Genomic DNA, 17,255 nt, shown 5'->3' with positions numbered 1-17,255 from the left:
TTGCTTCTCAGCTGCCAGGAATCTAATGAATAGAACTAGGCTATCTGTGAGCATGAACACTTAATTCCAGTAAAATTTCAGTCATTATGCATGTTGATCCCCATCACAGACTCTGCATAGGGAGCCACATTTCTTTTGCTTCACACGTGACTACTCAATGAGCTTGACGACAACACTTGCCTTATCAGATTTATAGTCACACCAAATGTCTTGATAACTGAACAGTTTGTAACTATTTAAAATTAATAATTGCTCAAAATTATTTCTTTATGAATTTCTTGGATGTGAGGCAATACCTAACAAACCCTGAATATATGCCTGCCTAATTCTAGCCGTTGCTAAGGGATAGGCAGTCATTCCACAACTGATCATTAACAGCTTAACAATAGAATGCCTAGAATAAATAGAAAATAATAGAATAAATTGATAGAATGCCTATTTGATATTCAAGAGAGACATTCTATTACACTGATTGATATTCAAGACAGAAAATAAAAACAGCATGCACAAAGGAAAGGAAAAGTAACATAATCATATAGCCATACTACTGAGTGAGAATGACAACTAAATATTGCTTAGTATAAAGATTTTGTTATATTACAAAAAGTTCAGCAGGATAGGATAGGATACAGTTTACCATTAGAGCAATGGTAAACAGTGAACTGAAGTTTAGAAGGATATACTGCAAATAGTAATAAAAACAATATGAATTATTGAACAATAATCATCTTAATAAGACAAGGAAGTGTTGACTACATTGTGCAAAGCTCAAGATGAGGAATTGCAAACTAAGCACAACTTCACACTTATTCTATTTAATAAAATGATTTTCTTAAATATGTCATGATAAAAAGCCTTGCAAATCATGTTTTTTCGCTCAGTGAAACATAAGTCAGCCCTGATTAAATGCATATTTGACCTGAATTTTGGAAAAATTAAAGTCCGAAAATAGCAAGTGAAAACTAGGGCTATCCTTTATCCTCATACTATTACATGAGGATAAAGGATAGACTTTATGGCAGTTGAGCAGTAGTAATAAAAATAATAACAAGGAAGGAAAACACAATACTAATGTTCTGCACATAAGATTATAAAATTATTCTAGTTCAGTATAGTTCAGCAAGCTTTTGGACTGTTCTTGTATATAACCATTATTATAATAATGATAAAAAAATATTCTATTAATGATAATATAATCATTATTTACTATTCTAAACATACCCTTAGTAAAGATATCAAAATATGTTGGTCTGCCAACCATCACTCCTGTTGGTTCCAGTCCAGGACCAGAGGCAGTTACTTTGCTGTGATCACCAGCATGACCTTCAACCATAACACTGAAAGGACTCTTTGGAACTTCCTTGCCGGTAAACATTACTTTAACCTGTAAAATTGTTTAGTTAATTAGGATGTTTAGTGTTTTTAAAAGTACACCGAAAGATAGCATCAATGAAAACCTATCAAAATGCTCAATTTTCCCTCCCAGTCATGAAAACTAAATGTAATATGATCTAATATATTTAGATATATTAGAATCAAATAGCTTTAGATTGATGCTATCTTTCGGTGTATCCAAATACTTGAACAGCACAAAGTCTAATATGAGACAGAATATGTAATAAACCACATCTTCTGTTGTGTGTGTGAGAGAGAGAGAGATTTGGCTGCTGCCGACAAGTATAGGCTGTTGCCTATACATTCTCTTCCTCCTTCCATTCGTCAATATACAAAGTGTGCCATAGTGAACATCTGAAGAGCTCTTGCTTCTAATGTTCAGAAAGATGAGTTGCATAACCATTACTGCAGCAAAAGATATTGCTGTTTCCCCCCCACCCCATTTTGCACTGCTCACTATCTCTATGATAATTTTTTTTTTTTTTTGAAAAATTTATTGTCAACTGAAACTATTTTATTATTCAATATAATTTGTCAAGTGCTAAGAAATGATCATGTCTATAGTATACTGATCTAACATGCAATACTACAGTGAAATTTTCATTTGTCAAGTTATTTATTTATTGACTCAGCTAACATTTTACTGTGGTAACTTCAGAAGGCAAGAAACGATACTTACTATAAGAAACAAGGATTATTTATAGTAGCTGTACTGTTGCTGGTGGCAAAATGGAACATGAACAATTAAATCCAAGCAAACTGTCAATGGCTGTTGCTTCATTTTTCATGAAAAGTTAAAATTTATACATCATACAGTTATTTTAGTCAGAATAAAGAATAGTATTCTGAATTTTTTCTTTATTATGAATACAATTTCAGAACTTATCTGTCACTAAGCAAGTGTTTAATGAAAGAAATAAGTTATTCCTTGTTATTTATGTGCAAGGAAAGCATACAATTACACTGTATGTGCATGAATAAATGAATATACGAGGGTGGTCTGAAAAGTTCTTGGCCTAACAATGAAAAAACAGATTTATAATTTCAAAATTGTTATTTTTCAACATAACCTCCCTTAAGACTAATACATTTATTCCAGCGATGCTCCAGTGCCATTATCCCATCCCTGTAGTGATTCTCAGCAATATCTGCAAAATACTCCTCTACAGCTGCAATCACTTCTTGATTCGAAGAAAAACGCTGACCAGCGAGGAAGAGTTTTAGTTTTGGGAAGAGACAGAAGACAGAGGGAGCCAAATCTGGGGAATAGGGTGTATGTTTCAACAATTCATAGTGCAGATCCCTTAATATTCCCATTGCCAAAACACTTTTGTGGGGAGGTGCATTGTCCTGATGAAAGATGATTTTTTCTTCTGCAAACTGGGTCTTTTCTCAAGAATTTTTTCGTCTAGTCTGATTAAAAGATCGGAATAATATTCCCCAGTTATTGTTTTACCCTTTTCAAGATAATAAACAAAATGCCTTTAGCATCCCAAAACACAGATGCCATGACCTTTCCTGCTGATGGAACTGACTTTGTCTTCTATGGCATTGAACAACTGGCTTCTGTCCACTGTTTTGACTGCTGTTTGGATTCTGGTGTGTATCCAAGACTCATCCATAGTAATAAATCAATGCACAAAATCAGCTTTATTCTTGTTAACACGCTCCAAGCACTGTTCAGAGATTTTCATGCGAGTGCATTTTTGAGATGCTGTGAGCAAGCGTTGCACCCATCTTGTGCAAAGCTTTTTCGTTTGCAATTCTTCATGCAAAATATATCCTATACATTCTTTTGAAATGACTATAGTCTCAGCAATTTTACACCCTTTGACTCACCGGTCACCCAATACCATATAGTGCACTTGATCGATGATTTCTGGTGTTGTTACATTTTTGGACATCCTTCACATGGATCTTCAAGGCTAATATGGCCATGTTTAAAATCAGCAGCTCATTTCTTAATTGTCGAAAACAAAGGATAAGATTGCCCATAAACTTTTATGAACTTTGAATGAATTTCTTTTGGCATTAAGCCTTCTTTTACAAAGAATTTTATAACCACATGATACTCAATTTTATCCATTTCAAAGGATACAGACAACACTTTTTGCTTCAGACGGCTGTATAAAACAAATTATTTGATAGAATGACTTGCAATTTCACATGGATACTTATGACAGATGTACCAAGTTAAAAAAAATATCTCTTGCCGATAGTGTTGCCACCTATGGTTGAGGCAGAGAACTTTTCATACCACCCTCGTATATACTGGTTTAATTTTGTTTCCTTAATATGTAATTATGAACAATAGTGACTTCAAATCCTTCGGTTTTAAAATGAGCTAATAATTCTTTGATATAATGAAGAAACAAGTGAATGTTACCTGGAGATAAAATAGGGAATTTGAATTATGTGAATGTAAGCAAAAATGAACAAAATTAAAAAATAAATACATCCCTTCCTTGGACCAAAAATAATACCTACATTAGTGAATACCATGCCATCATTATATCATCCAAGTAGAAAGATGTTACCTGATAACATTATATGTAAAAGATGAAAGGATATAAATGGATGAATTGCAGGTGCTAATATAAATGGCAAACTTTGATGGCAGAAACAATAGTAGGATTAGATAGTATATCAGCTATGTGCCAAGAGAATGTGCAAGAGAACTGTCAACAGTAATGACTTGGCTGTTCACTTTAAGCCATAATGCTAAAAGAGTCCACAGACATGGAGAAAGGGCAAAATAGTTCCACTGCACGAGTTGTGTTAAAACGGTGGGAACAAACTATATACCTCTAGAGCAGCGACTAAGATCTTTAAAAAATTGATTAGGTACTAAATTCAGTAATGGAGAGATATTTTCAAAACTATTCTGAAGATGAATCATGTGCAATTTGCTGATAAATTCATTACTTTAATGAATATAAGTTTCCTTTTTTTTTTTTCTAATGTAGTTAATTCTATTTCATACTTGTATGGTTCTCTGATGAAAGAAAGAAAAAAATAAGTAGGTGCAGTATTAAAACTGAACAATTGTGGTGGATAATCAATTAAAGATAAATCCTTAGCATATGTTACAAAAGAATTTAATATTGAACATACGAGTATAACGCAAGTGTGATAAATGTTATACAGTAATTAGAGATAAGTACAAAAACAAATTTAAGAAACATTTGTTAAATGTGATTACCATTGGGTAACCATCTAAAAAAAAAATTTTTTTAATATAAGTGTAATTTCAAGAGTCACTTGATTAATAATTTTAATGGTTAAAGTTAATCAGACTGTTAACTATGATTAAAATATTTTATTTCATTAACATAATTTTTCTGCTCTCATTAGCAATACTTCTAAATACAATACCCCTGGTGTCTATTCCTGCCGAGACGTCTAAACTCAGTCACATTTCACTAACACCAATTACTTATAGTCTGATTATCCAGGCTAAAAACTTCCTTATTTTTAATATTTAAGACATTCATATGTAATCATTGCATTTTATATATGAACTGAAATATTTCCAGTACCACATTCCCTGACCTCCTTTATCTGAACCACTAGATTTTCTAATTCTGCTCTTATTAAAATAATTTTTGCAGATCTCTACCTATACTAATTCAACATCTTATTTCTAGCCTATAAATCCTTTCATCCTCCAAGCTATTCTTAACAGAAATCTACATGTTCCATATGTCTTTTTGTACATTCTCGCTATCATATCATTCATCAACATGGTATATATTTCTAATTCCGACTATCAATATCTACTCTTTCAATCTCAGTTACATAATTTCCAACATACCTTTCAAATCTCCCAGATCTTCACATACATTATCTTAAATCCACTTCCTTTCCAACCATCTCAAGATTATCTACTTCCCTCCACAAACAAACAAAAAATCTAAGATTCAAATATGTAAATTCATAGTCAGATATACTAATATGTTTTTGACAGACATTCAAACAGTTACTATTGACTTTTCTGCACCTAAATTTGTCACCTAAAAATGCAGACAAAGCCCCACATCAGCAACTGCCACGTTCTATAACAATTCAATTTTCAAGCAATTTTCTTGGTACTTTTATATCCATTCCAATGAAATCACACAGAAGTGTGATAAAACATTGGTATTGTATTAGTTCTTCATAAATTAATAAGTACAGCATGAAACTTTGGCCTACGAAATCAAGCATTACATTCAATATACAATAACTTTTATTACATATCCAATCCCACTTTCCTTTACATATTAGATCTAAAATGCTTGTTTGACAAACTTCCTTACAACCAGTTTTTCATAAACCTAAAATATTGGTAATGATAGTTACCTATTTCAGTTACTGCATTTTCTATGGCCAGTTTGTCTGGCTATAGAGACCAAGACTTTTTTTTGGAGGGGGGGGGGGGGGGGGGGGAGATGCCTACCTCTGTATAAGACTAGTTATTCCATATATATCCAACTTATTCATCTCCAGTTCAAAAGGTCTAAGTAAAATAAAATTCCTACAAACATTGCCTGCATTCAAAAATTCAAACCTAGGTCTTTTCACCTAAATGGAATTATCAATGCCAGTTGCACTATGAGGTGCATTTAATATGGATATATATTCTTTATCAGTTATTTTTCTTTAATTTCAAAATATAGCAAAGTGCCAGAAATTAAGTTTGCTTCCTTAAAAACCTTTCATATTTTGAGTTAATCAATGCTAATTTATGGTAATATGTAACTGGAAGACATTCCTTTGCGATCAAATGTAATGGAAAACTTAGGGGAGGCACAGATATCAGTAAACCCAAACTAATAACTTGAAAACTGTTGGTTGTCTTAGGAAATAAGACAACTGTTCATAAACTTAGATTTTCCATGAAAAATTTACCTTATGAGGACCTTCAGTTTTTGCAGTATATGTCACTGTGTATGTCTTGCTACGATCATCATTAAATTTTATTTGAACCTAAAAACAAAGCATACAAAATTATAAGAAACATAAATAAGTGCTAAAATGATATAAAAATAATTAAAAGATTTGGTGAGAACAGTGTGCAAAAATGAATATAGTATCGTTAGGCTCATAACTTCATAACTCAAAACAAGAAAATAAAATTAAAAGCAAAGTGTGAGGTTTGGTTTTTTAATGTCCCAATGATGACAACTGTTACAGGAAAATGGATTAGTAGGTACACAATTATCTTCACATTCAATATTTTTTCTGGGAAATGCCACAATGAAGCATATTCTAAGCACCCATCACATTTATGAATGGTTAATGGAAATGCATATACTTATTTACTTTTATAATATTTATTTAAAACACATTACAAAGTTATTTTTATTAAGAGAAACCTCCAGGGAGTCAGCGACTCATTGAGAAATGGGCTATACTAGAAAAATTTACAATGAAGGCAAAAAAAAAAAAAAAAAAGACTCATAGAATCTTTCATAGAAACAACACAAAGTTTATGAAAACAGAGAACACTTACTAGAAAAACTTTGTAAGATAATTCACCCATAAAGGTTGAAAATGTATAGCATGTTATTCTGCAGATGAGCTAAGAGTCAGATAATGTAGGAATTCTGTCCTGTACTTTTTTCAACAACTTCAAGCCTCCATTAAGTCAGAATGATGATTTAACATTACGTGATGAAAATCTACCACCTAAGAACTCAGAAACATAGATGCCAGAGGGATCTGAATCCCACAACCCAGCAATTCCAAAACAAGAATGCAAACTCTTTCAAGCTAATTTAATATGAAACTAAACAACAACAAATAGCAAAATTTAATATGAAAATTCAGTATTTATGTATGAAATAAGGTCAAACTATTATATTACATGCTCATAATAGGTTAAAGATATACTTTAAGAATTATATATTTCTTATTCTTATTATATTATATTTTATTTATTCTTATTATATAATATAATAAGAATAAAGTATAGTGTATAAGACTATACTTTTTCTAAAATTTTTAGACCTAAAACTGGGGGGTATCCAGTTGAGAAACCCACAGTTGCTGTGGCGAAACTGCAGGTACCATGTGTCAGAGAACAGGCTTCCGCCAATTACTAGCCTTTGTTCACTCTGTCGATTGAAGTCAATAACGGCTGATTCTGAATAAACCAATCAGAACTCTGAAGGCATTCATACGTCTGCAACTTGTTGGCGAGGTAAGTTAATGCATTAACAATATTTTGAGCACTAGCCCATAAAAATGTTGGAAAATAAAAAATTATTGTCATATTCTTCAAAATTCAAGTTAAAAGTCATCAATTACACAAAAGAACATGGAAATAAAGTTTCAGAGAGACCTCCACCAACTGAATGTATGATTAGACAGTGGAGAAAACAGGAAAAACAACTACTCAAGGTGCCAAAAAAGAAGAGGGCCTTAAGAGGAAAACCAGCAAAATGACCAAACTTGGAGCAGAGGCTTAAGACTTGGATTATGGAGCAGCACCAGAGTGGGATGTGTGTGTCAACCAAGCTTATTCAATATGAGGCAAAAAGGTTTGCAAGAGAAATGAACATTGTTGATTTCACAGGAAAGACAAAATGGTGCTTCAACTTTATGAGGAGAGAAGAGTTGGCCATGAAAACACAAACCAAGTTAGCCCAGAAAATTCCACCAACTTATGAGGATAAAATCCAACAGTTTTACTCCTATGTCATAAAACTTTGGAAAAAATATGCTTTTGAACCAAGTCAGATTGCAAACATGGATGAGGTGCCTCTCAATTTTGATGTGCCTTCCAACATAACTGTTGATATGAAAGGGGTCAAAACAGTGGTAATCAAAACAAGTGGTCATGAAAAGACACACTATAGTGCTGTCCTTTCATGCTGTGCAGATGGTACCAAACTGCCTCCTATGCTCATTTTTAAGAGGAAAGCATATCCTAAAGAGAGCATACCACCTGGCATTCTTGTCCAAGTTCATGAGAATGGCTGGATGAATGAAGAAATCATGGCTATTTGGTTTGCAAAGATTTGGTCCAGAAGACCTGGAGGGCTCTCGAAGAGGCCAACTCTGCTTGTGTTTGATCAGTTCTGAGCACATTTAACAGAAAAGACAAAGGGTTGCAGTGGATTTGCAAACACAGCTAGCAGTTATTCCTGGTGGATTTACAGGTCAGTGACAGCCACTAGATATTTCTATCAACAAGCCCTTCAAAGCTCTGATGATCTGATGAATGAAGAATGGAATAAATGGATGCAAAAAGCAGGCAATAACTTGACACAGAGAGTGAAAGAAGTGAAAGAGTGAAAAAAACAGCCATTACTGAGTCCTAAACTCATGGAATGGAGTCAAGCAAGAGGTGTTTGTGAAGTCTTTCAAGAAATGTGTCAGCAATGCCATGGATGGAACTAAGGATGATCTCATATATATAGACAGTGATTCAGAAGACAGCAGTCATGCAGTAAAGGTTGAAGAAAGTGATGTCTGGAATTAATAGCGATGAAGAAAACGAAATTCCCGGAAATGAGAGTAATGCATAATTTCTTAGTATGTATCTTGAAAATATTACCTAATTACTAAATATACTTTCAATATTTAAAAAAAATATTAAACGTATTCTGTTTTATGTTTAAAAAACTGATTTCTTAATTTTGGATTCGAAAAAGTAGGGTTTGTCTTATACATGGGAACATCTTACACACGGAAAAAATACGGTATATATGTACAGAAAATGGCTTCATAAACATAACTAATGAACGTTTCAGGGTGCAATGAACCTGGCTTCCTTCAAATATAATAAAAAAATTAATATGAAACACTAAGAATTTACCAAAAATAATATGCAACATATGAACTGCATATAATCAAAACTGGAAAAATAAAAAAAAGCATCTTACTTTCATTTTGGAATCATCTGAAATCTTGTAATGAATTCATGATACATGTAGCAAATGATGGGCATAGTGGCAGCTATGTAATATGCTATCAAGCCAAACATTTTTTCAACCAGCTTATTCCAATTTTTTTTAGCATTTTCAACTAACACAAATATGTTTCAATAATGTAGATTCACAGAAAATCACCATAAAAACATTGAGTTAATAACTGAGTTTTAAAATGAGCTGTATGAGCCATGCACATAGGTCAAAAACTTTGAAAACTCCTCTGAACCATGAAAGATGCAGACATCCACCAAACACAAATGTGAAAAGGTTATTTGATATTTCATCCATTCTGGCCAGTTAGAGGTTAACCGATTGGTTTTCATGCTCAATGAAAATATCTACATATGAAAGGAAATGACTATGAAAGATTATGGCCCATTCTGATTACATTATAGGGAATGGAATGGAAGGAAGGTAAGATAGTGCCATTGCATAAGGGTGGTAACAGACTGGAAGTGTCTAATTATAGGCCAGTCTGTGTGTCATCAGTAGTTGTTAAGATCTTGGAGAAAGTAGTGAGGGACCGTATACAGCATTGGGCAGATGAGGGTAATGTTATCTGTGAGAATCAACATGGATTTGTGAAAGGACGCTCTTGTTTAAGCAATATGCTAGCCTTTTATAATAAAGTTACAAGAACATTAGATGAGGGAAAGGCATATACTGCAATTTTCTTAGACTTGGCGAAGGCATTTGACAGGGTGCCACATGATAAGCTGATATTTAAGTTGCAGCACATGGGTCTGGATGTCAGATTGATCAACTGGATTCAGGATTGGCTGTCTAATAGGTATCAGAGAGTTGTGTATGGTGGAGCAGTTTCCAGGAGGCAGAGGGTTACAAGTGGGGTCCCACAGGGCTCAGTACTAGGACCTGTATTGTTTAACCTTTATATCAATGACATAGCCAGTGGATTGCAGGGGGATATTCAGTTGTTTGCGGATGATGCGAAGCTGGGAAGGATTATTAGTGATAGTGCAGATGTGGTAGCCCTGCAAGAGGATTTAAATAAGCTAAATAGATGGCAAATGAATGGGGGTGTCAGTTTAATGCAGCAAAATGTAAGGTCTTGGGGTTTGGGAAACATCGATGGGATGCTGCATACTCTATGGGAGGAGTTATACTGGAGGAAGTAGGGGAGACAAGAGATCTGGGGTTGATGATTGATAGAAACCTGAAGTTTAGGGGACATATTGCAAAGGTGGTGAAGGTAACACAGAGGATTGCTGCTATTTTGAGAAGGACACTGACCTGCAGAGATAAGAGGGTTATCATTCCGTTGTATAAGCCTCTGATCAGACCACACTTGGACTATTGTTCTCAGATTTGGTCCCCAGGATTTGAAGGGGATAAATTAACTGTGGAAAGGATACAAAGACGGATGACAAAGATGGTTTCAGGACTGTACAAGGATAGTTATGAGGATCGGCTGAGAGAATGTGGACTGCAGAGTTTGGTGGATAGAAGAAGGAGAGGTGATATGATTGAGACTTTTAAACTGTTGAGAGGTGGTTACAGGGTTGACACTGGGGAGTTCTTTCGCTTGGTTGAACAGCGGGAAGGAGTGATGACAAGAGGCCATCCCTGGAAGTTACGAAAGGAAACTGTGAGCAAGAGGGTAAGGAGTGGTTTCTTTGTGTGGAGGGTGGTTGAGCCGTGGAATGCATTGCCTGATGGAGTGGTGGGAGCGAGAACGGTCAGTGAGTTTAAAGAGTGGTATGATAGACTATGTTTCTTAGGAAGGACCTCCCTCGATGAGTCTTTTGACTCCTTGGAGGCCTGAATAATAATAATAATAATGCAAAGGAGAAATAACAGTGATATATAAGAGTATTTAGCCTAATTTTATGAATCGCTCATAACAATGATGTTTACAACCAACTTGCATCAGATACCAAGTCAATACGAGTTCACTATGGTAAGCCAAATATGAACTCTAGCAACTGTTTATATTTCCAGCAAGCTACTTATCTGAGCAACTGTGCATGTGTAAATATTATTTCATATTTTTCTGCAACCATTAACTTTGTTTCCTGGTGGATTTACAGGTTTTCTCTAGTTTTGTTTCTAAATTTGGACATTTGATCATACACTGGTGTAATGAAACAAAGAACACTTACAAAAATTTAAATAACTTGGCTGCTGAGAGATTGAACTGGAAAACTATTATTCATGGTAACCTCAACACTGGCCATAGGCAGATGAAGATAATGAATCAAATGCTTAATTTTGATTATACAAGTGTATAACACACCAAAACTGTTTTCCATTGGGGGGGTAGAGTATTTTTCCTTCAAAGATTTTTTTTTTTTCTTTTTATTCCATTCCATGGAGTAGCTCTCATTCAAAACTGAAGTTCAATGTCAAAATAAACTATCCTATGCTGTAACATTAACACATTCTGATGTGTATATGTTTATGTTATAGTATTATACTGTCTATTGTAAAATGTCAAAAATTATAGTCTGGCATGACTAAATCTCTAAACATATCTAACATGTTTAAAAAAAGAATGCAATTTGAAATTGCAAAGTTAAAATTTTCTCCAACACAAGTGTCACATAAAAAGGAATAATATTTGAATTATAAATTACAATACAACTTTTAATTATTTTAACAATGGAAGAGTAAAGATCATGTTACATTCTTTATTTGCAACAAAAATCAAATTCAGCATTTTACTGATTGCCAGCTTATATTCATAAAATACAGCAATCACTAACTTTTTTTCCATAAGTATCTACTTACTGGTTCTAATTGGCCAGCAGGGTTCTGAATAGCTACTTGTACATCGCCTTTACCAGCACTGAATGTTTCAACAGTGAAATTAGTAGGAGCACCTACGACGACACCAGTTGGTTCTATACCAGGACCATAACATCTTACTCTATTAGGATTGATGCGAGGCCTAAGTGGAGCACCAGGCTTTAGTTTAGCATTAGGAAACTGGGACAGATACGTCATCATCGAAAGCTCATCCACATTGGGATTCACCATTTCTTCTGGTTTTACTAGCTGAAAAACAAACAAAAAATTGCTATTAAAAACAAGCAAAATGTTATTAGCATATCAATCTACAAAAAGCCATAAAAATCTGTGGGGGCTGGGGATATTTGAAAACATCACAGATTATGTGATATGATTATACAACAAGTATAAAGGAGGTTTACTGATTTGTTCTGGGCTAAATCTACATAGCTTGTCAAATGACAAGTAGGAGGTAAGGCTAGTTACCTTACCAAATAAAAAATTTCTATAACTGAGATGCTGGAACTGGAAAATTCAGACTGAAACAACCGAAAATGACCAAGAAAGAATAAAGGTAAATGATTAGGAATCTTGAACATTTTAAAGCAAAGCATAACACTAAAAGGAATTAGAATTGGTAAAACAACTAAAAAGTTAAAATATTATTATAGTCATGATAATAGAAACAAAAGGGAACAAAAGATATAGATGGTTTTACTATGCTATACAGTCCAGTGAACCAACATATCAGAGCTTGTAGCAGTGTGGCCATTTTAATCAATAATAAATGAAAAACTAGAATACAAAAGTACAGTTTTGTAAATGATCAAAGTATAACATGTAAATTAAAAACAAATAGAAACTACTTAAATATCATAGAAGTATATGATCCTGAAGAAGGTAGGAAAGAGGATTTCAAACAATTTTATGAGAAACTACAAAAACAGTTAAATGTAATAAAAATGACTATATATTAATAGGAGATCTTAATGCTAGAGTTGGAAATAATCCATCCGAAATGTCTTAAGAAAATATGGAGAAATTCGCATGAATAACAATGGTCAAAATTTGGTAATATTAGACTTCTGTACTTTCAATAATTTTAAAATAACCAATACTTTTTTTTTTCAAAAAAATAATAGAAATAAATATCCTTGGAATGGCAGAGGCACAAGATCTATAATTGATTATATCATTACTAATCAGAAACTAGCAACGGTAGCAAGAGATGCACATGTTTATAGAGGAAGTGAAATTTTTTCAGATCGTTATTTAGTAGTCTCTAAAATAAAAATACAAGCAAAATGGAGAAAGGAAGTAAATAAGAAAAAAACAAGAAATAGAACAAGTATACAAAGTTTATTAAAAGAAGAAAGTTAGAATGCTATACCAATCATGATTAACATTATATAAAGAAGCCCAAATCAGTGAAGATATAAAAGAAGAACAGAAAACTTTAAGATAATTCATAAAACAGCCTATGAAGTACTTGGAAAGAAAAATAAATATTAAAAAGAAAAACATTAAAAATCTGGAAGAATAGATACAGAAAATGCAATAAAAGAAAAACAAATGGCATACAAATCACTCCTTCAAAAACATACAAAGGAAACAGAAGAAATATACAAAAACAAAAGAATTATGGCTAAAACCATAGTACAGATAGCTAAGAAAAATTCTTGGGACAGGCTTATTAATAAAATAAAAGAAGACATACATGAAAGACAAGACAACCTACAAAATGTTAAGGAAATTAAACAATGAAGAAAAAGATACAGCACATAATTCAAGAGAAACAATGAATAGAACATTATAAGAATTTATGGAATGTCCCAAATTTAATAATAGAAAATAATAATGAAGAAATCAGTACTGATATAGAATAAATACAATTGGAAGAACTAAAAGAATTATTTTATATTATTATTCATGCCTCCATGGAGTCAAAAGACTCATCGTGGGAGGTCCTTTCTAAGAAAAACAAGTCTATCTAGACTCATCGAAGGAGGTCCCTCCTAGGAAACACAAAGTCTACCATACCACTCCTTAAACGCATTGACTGTTCCTGCTCTCACCACTCCATCAGGCAATGCATTCCATGGTTCAACCGCCCTCCATGCAATGAAACCACTCCTCACCCTCTTTCTAACAGTTTCCTTTCATAACTTCCAGGGATGGCCCCCTTGTCATTACTCCTTCCCACTGTTCAACCAAGCGAAAGAACTCCCCAGTGTCAACCGTGTAACCACCTTTAAAAGTCTCAATCATATCACCTCTTCTATCCACCAAACTCTGCAGTCCACACTCCCTCAGCCGATCCTCATAACTAATATTGTACAGTCCTGACACCATCTTTGTTATTCGCCTTTGTACCCTTTCCACAGTTAATTTATCTCCTTCAAATCCTGGGGACTAGATCTGAGAACAATAGTCTAAGTGTGGTCTGATCAGAGTCTTATACAATGGAATGATAACCATGTTATCTCTGCAGGTCAGTGTCCTTCTCATTATTGCAGCAATCATCTGTGTTACCTTCACTACCTTTGCAATATATCCCCTAAATTTCAGGTTTCTATCAATCATCAACCCCAGATCTCTTCTCTCCCCTACTTCCTCCAGTTTAACTCCTCCCATAGAGTATGCAGCATCCCATCGACGTGTCCCAAACCTCAAGACCTTACATTTTGCTGCATTAAACTGACACTCCCATTCATTTGTCCATCTATCTAGCTTATTCAAATCCTCTTGCAGGGCTACCACATCTGCACTATTATTAATAACCCTTCCCAGCTTCACATCATCCGCACACAACTGAATATCCCCTTGCAATCCACGGACAATGTCATTGATATAAAGGTTAAACAATATGGGTCCGAGTACTGAGCCCTGTGGAATCCCACTTGTAACCTTCTGCCTCTTTGATATTGCTCCACCATACACAACTCTCTGATACCTATCGGACAGCCAATCCTGAATCCAGTTGAACAATCTGACATCCAGACCCATGTGCTACAACTTGAATATCAGCTTATCATGTGGACCCTGACAAATGCCTTTGCTAAGTCTAGGAAAATGGTGGTATATGCCTTTCCCTCAACTAATGCTCTTGTAACTTTATCATAAAAGGCTAGTATTGCTAAAACAAGAGTGCCCCTTCACAAATCCATGTAGAATCTCACAGATAACATTACCCACATCTGCCCAATGCTGTATACGGTCCCTCACTATTTTCTCCAAGATCTTACTAACTAACTACTGACGACATACAAACTAGCCTATAATTAGACACTTCCAGTCTGCTACCGTCCTTATGAAATGGCACTATCTTACCCTCCTTCCATTCCTGGGGCACCTTTCCCATAGCCAGACTTTCATTAAAAAGCCAGGTCAAATGCAGCGTCAGATCCTTAGCACATTCTCTCAAAACTTGTGAAATACCATCCAGTCCCAATGTTTTATTGACATCAAGAGTACTCAGTATTTGAAACACTCTCCTCCTGCACCTCTAATCTGCCCTATCCCTCTAGTATTCAAATTGACTCCTCCAGGATGAAATGCACCAATAAAGTGTTCATTGAACAATTCCACTGTGTACTCTGCATCAGTCATTCTATTCCCATTTTCATCCCACAATGTCATCCTTTCACAATCATTTCTCCTCCTACTGGCCACATAGCTAAAAAATTCCCTAGGATTTTCTTTGGATCTTAGGGCCAATCTCTTCTCATATTTCAGTTTCACCTTCCTTACCATACTAGTCACTCTCCTGGTATGTGTCTCATATTCTTCATGCATCTGTCTTCACCTGTCTCCTTATATCTCTTCCATAGCCTCTTTTTCACAAGCAGTTCCTGTTTAATATTGTTTGTCATCCACTTTATGGAAAATGTGGTTTAAGACATGGTTTAAGGAAAATGTGAAAAAACTTGAATGGCCTGAGCACATTCATGTACTCAACAGAACACCTTTAAGAAAAACTTATGAGTTACAACTGCTCCTTGAGTTTTTGATAATATTCGTAGGAAAGGTAGAAGACATGATGAAGGCTAAAAGAGATCCATATACTAATCAGGTATGTGTGCAATTGACATTTCTCAGAAATAGTGCTATTCCAGTACTTATTTTAATAAAATGTATATATTTGCTAATTGATATTATTTTTCATTTCTTCAAATTATACAAATAATTATATCAAATATAACCAACATACAGTAGTTAAATTAACTTAAGTTAGCTATCTGCATTGTAACTAATTACTCGTAAAGTGAAAACAATATAACCATTATGAACAAATGTTGCTTTATGTACAACTGCCAAACGGCAATCAGCATGTCACATAATCATGCCTGCTATGGATTTCAATGAGAAGCAAACTCTTCTTGGCTAATTAACAGGACATGACCAACCCTCCCACAATGTCCTATAGGCCTTGAAGATTATAATTCCTGTTGCTTTTATTCCAAAACTGATACATACACCTTATCTATACTTATTGGTGTTCAGAGTAGCAATGTGAAGCAAAAAAAACAGCATAGACATGACTCAACAGTTTTCAAATGGCTGTTAAGATTGGGATGACAAGGGTGACAAGTGTGGAAATGATGAGACTATCTGTCAAAAGATTATTGTCATATGCAAAAATTGGTTAAAAGAGGATATAGGTGCAGGAATAAACACAAAATATAAAGAATAGCACAGAAATTATGCCCACTCAGGGTGAAGATAAAAGGCTAAATTTTAAGAAAAAATTTGATCCCAATGGCATAGATCACATCTTGATTCATGAAAGCGAATCTGAAACTAATGAGTTATCATATTAATCTTTTACAACTTTTATGGTCATCCATAGAAGTTGTATAAGACCGCAGTGAACAAAGATTAAGATTTTTTTTTTTTTTTTTTTTTTTTTTTTACATAGATAGCAGAATCCACCATCAAGTGGAATAAGACATGTAGGGCATGTTATAAGACATGTAGAAAGTAGAATAAGACGTTATTTGAGTAAGATGACTTGTAATTAGTCTACAGTCTACAAAGGTTTTAATAGTAACAAGACAAATAAACACAACTTTAAATAGCTAATACGTGAAATCTGCTACATAATACGCAGAGTATTCTGGGATTCACTTAGATAGCCGAACCAGTATATGAACATCATACATCAGATGGCAGCTTGCATGACTTATATATCAA

The 17,255-nt window shown here is 34.1% G+C and overlaps 1 protein-coding gene across 2 annotated transcripts in view; it reads right to left on the bottom strand.

Moving 5' to 3' along the window:
* Positions 1 to 17,255, bottom strand: part of LOC150095403 (filamin-A-like) — a 640,838-nt gene that overhangs the window by 437,949 nt on the left and 185,634 nt on the right. For both annotated transcript variants that reach the window (XM_090410722.1, XM_090410723.1), the window contains exons 5-7: positions 12,063 to 12,329; positions 6,286 to 6,363; positions 1,222 to 1,384 (exon numbers count right to left, since the gene is read on the bottom strand). In XM_090410722.1, the coding sequence (XP_090266848.1) occupies positions 1,222 to 1,384; positions 6,286 to 6,363; positions 12,063 to 12,329 (508 nt within the window). The remainder of the gene's footprint in view (positions 1 to 1,221; positions 1,385 to 6,285; positions 6,364 to 12,062; positions 12,330 to 17,255) is intronic.

This window comes from Typopeltis vanoorti, chromosome 20, assembly GCF_054136105.1.
Source record: "Typopeltis vanoorti isolate ZY-2024b chromosome 20, IOZ_Tvanoo_1.0, whole genome shotgun sequence".
Taxonomy (NCBI): Eukaryota; Metazoa; Arthropoda; class Arachnida; order Uropygi; family Thelyphonidae; genus Typopeltis; species Typopeltis vanoorti.
This window is presented reverse-complemented; position numbering and strand designations above follow the sequence as displayed.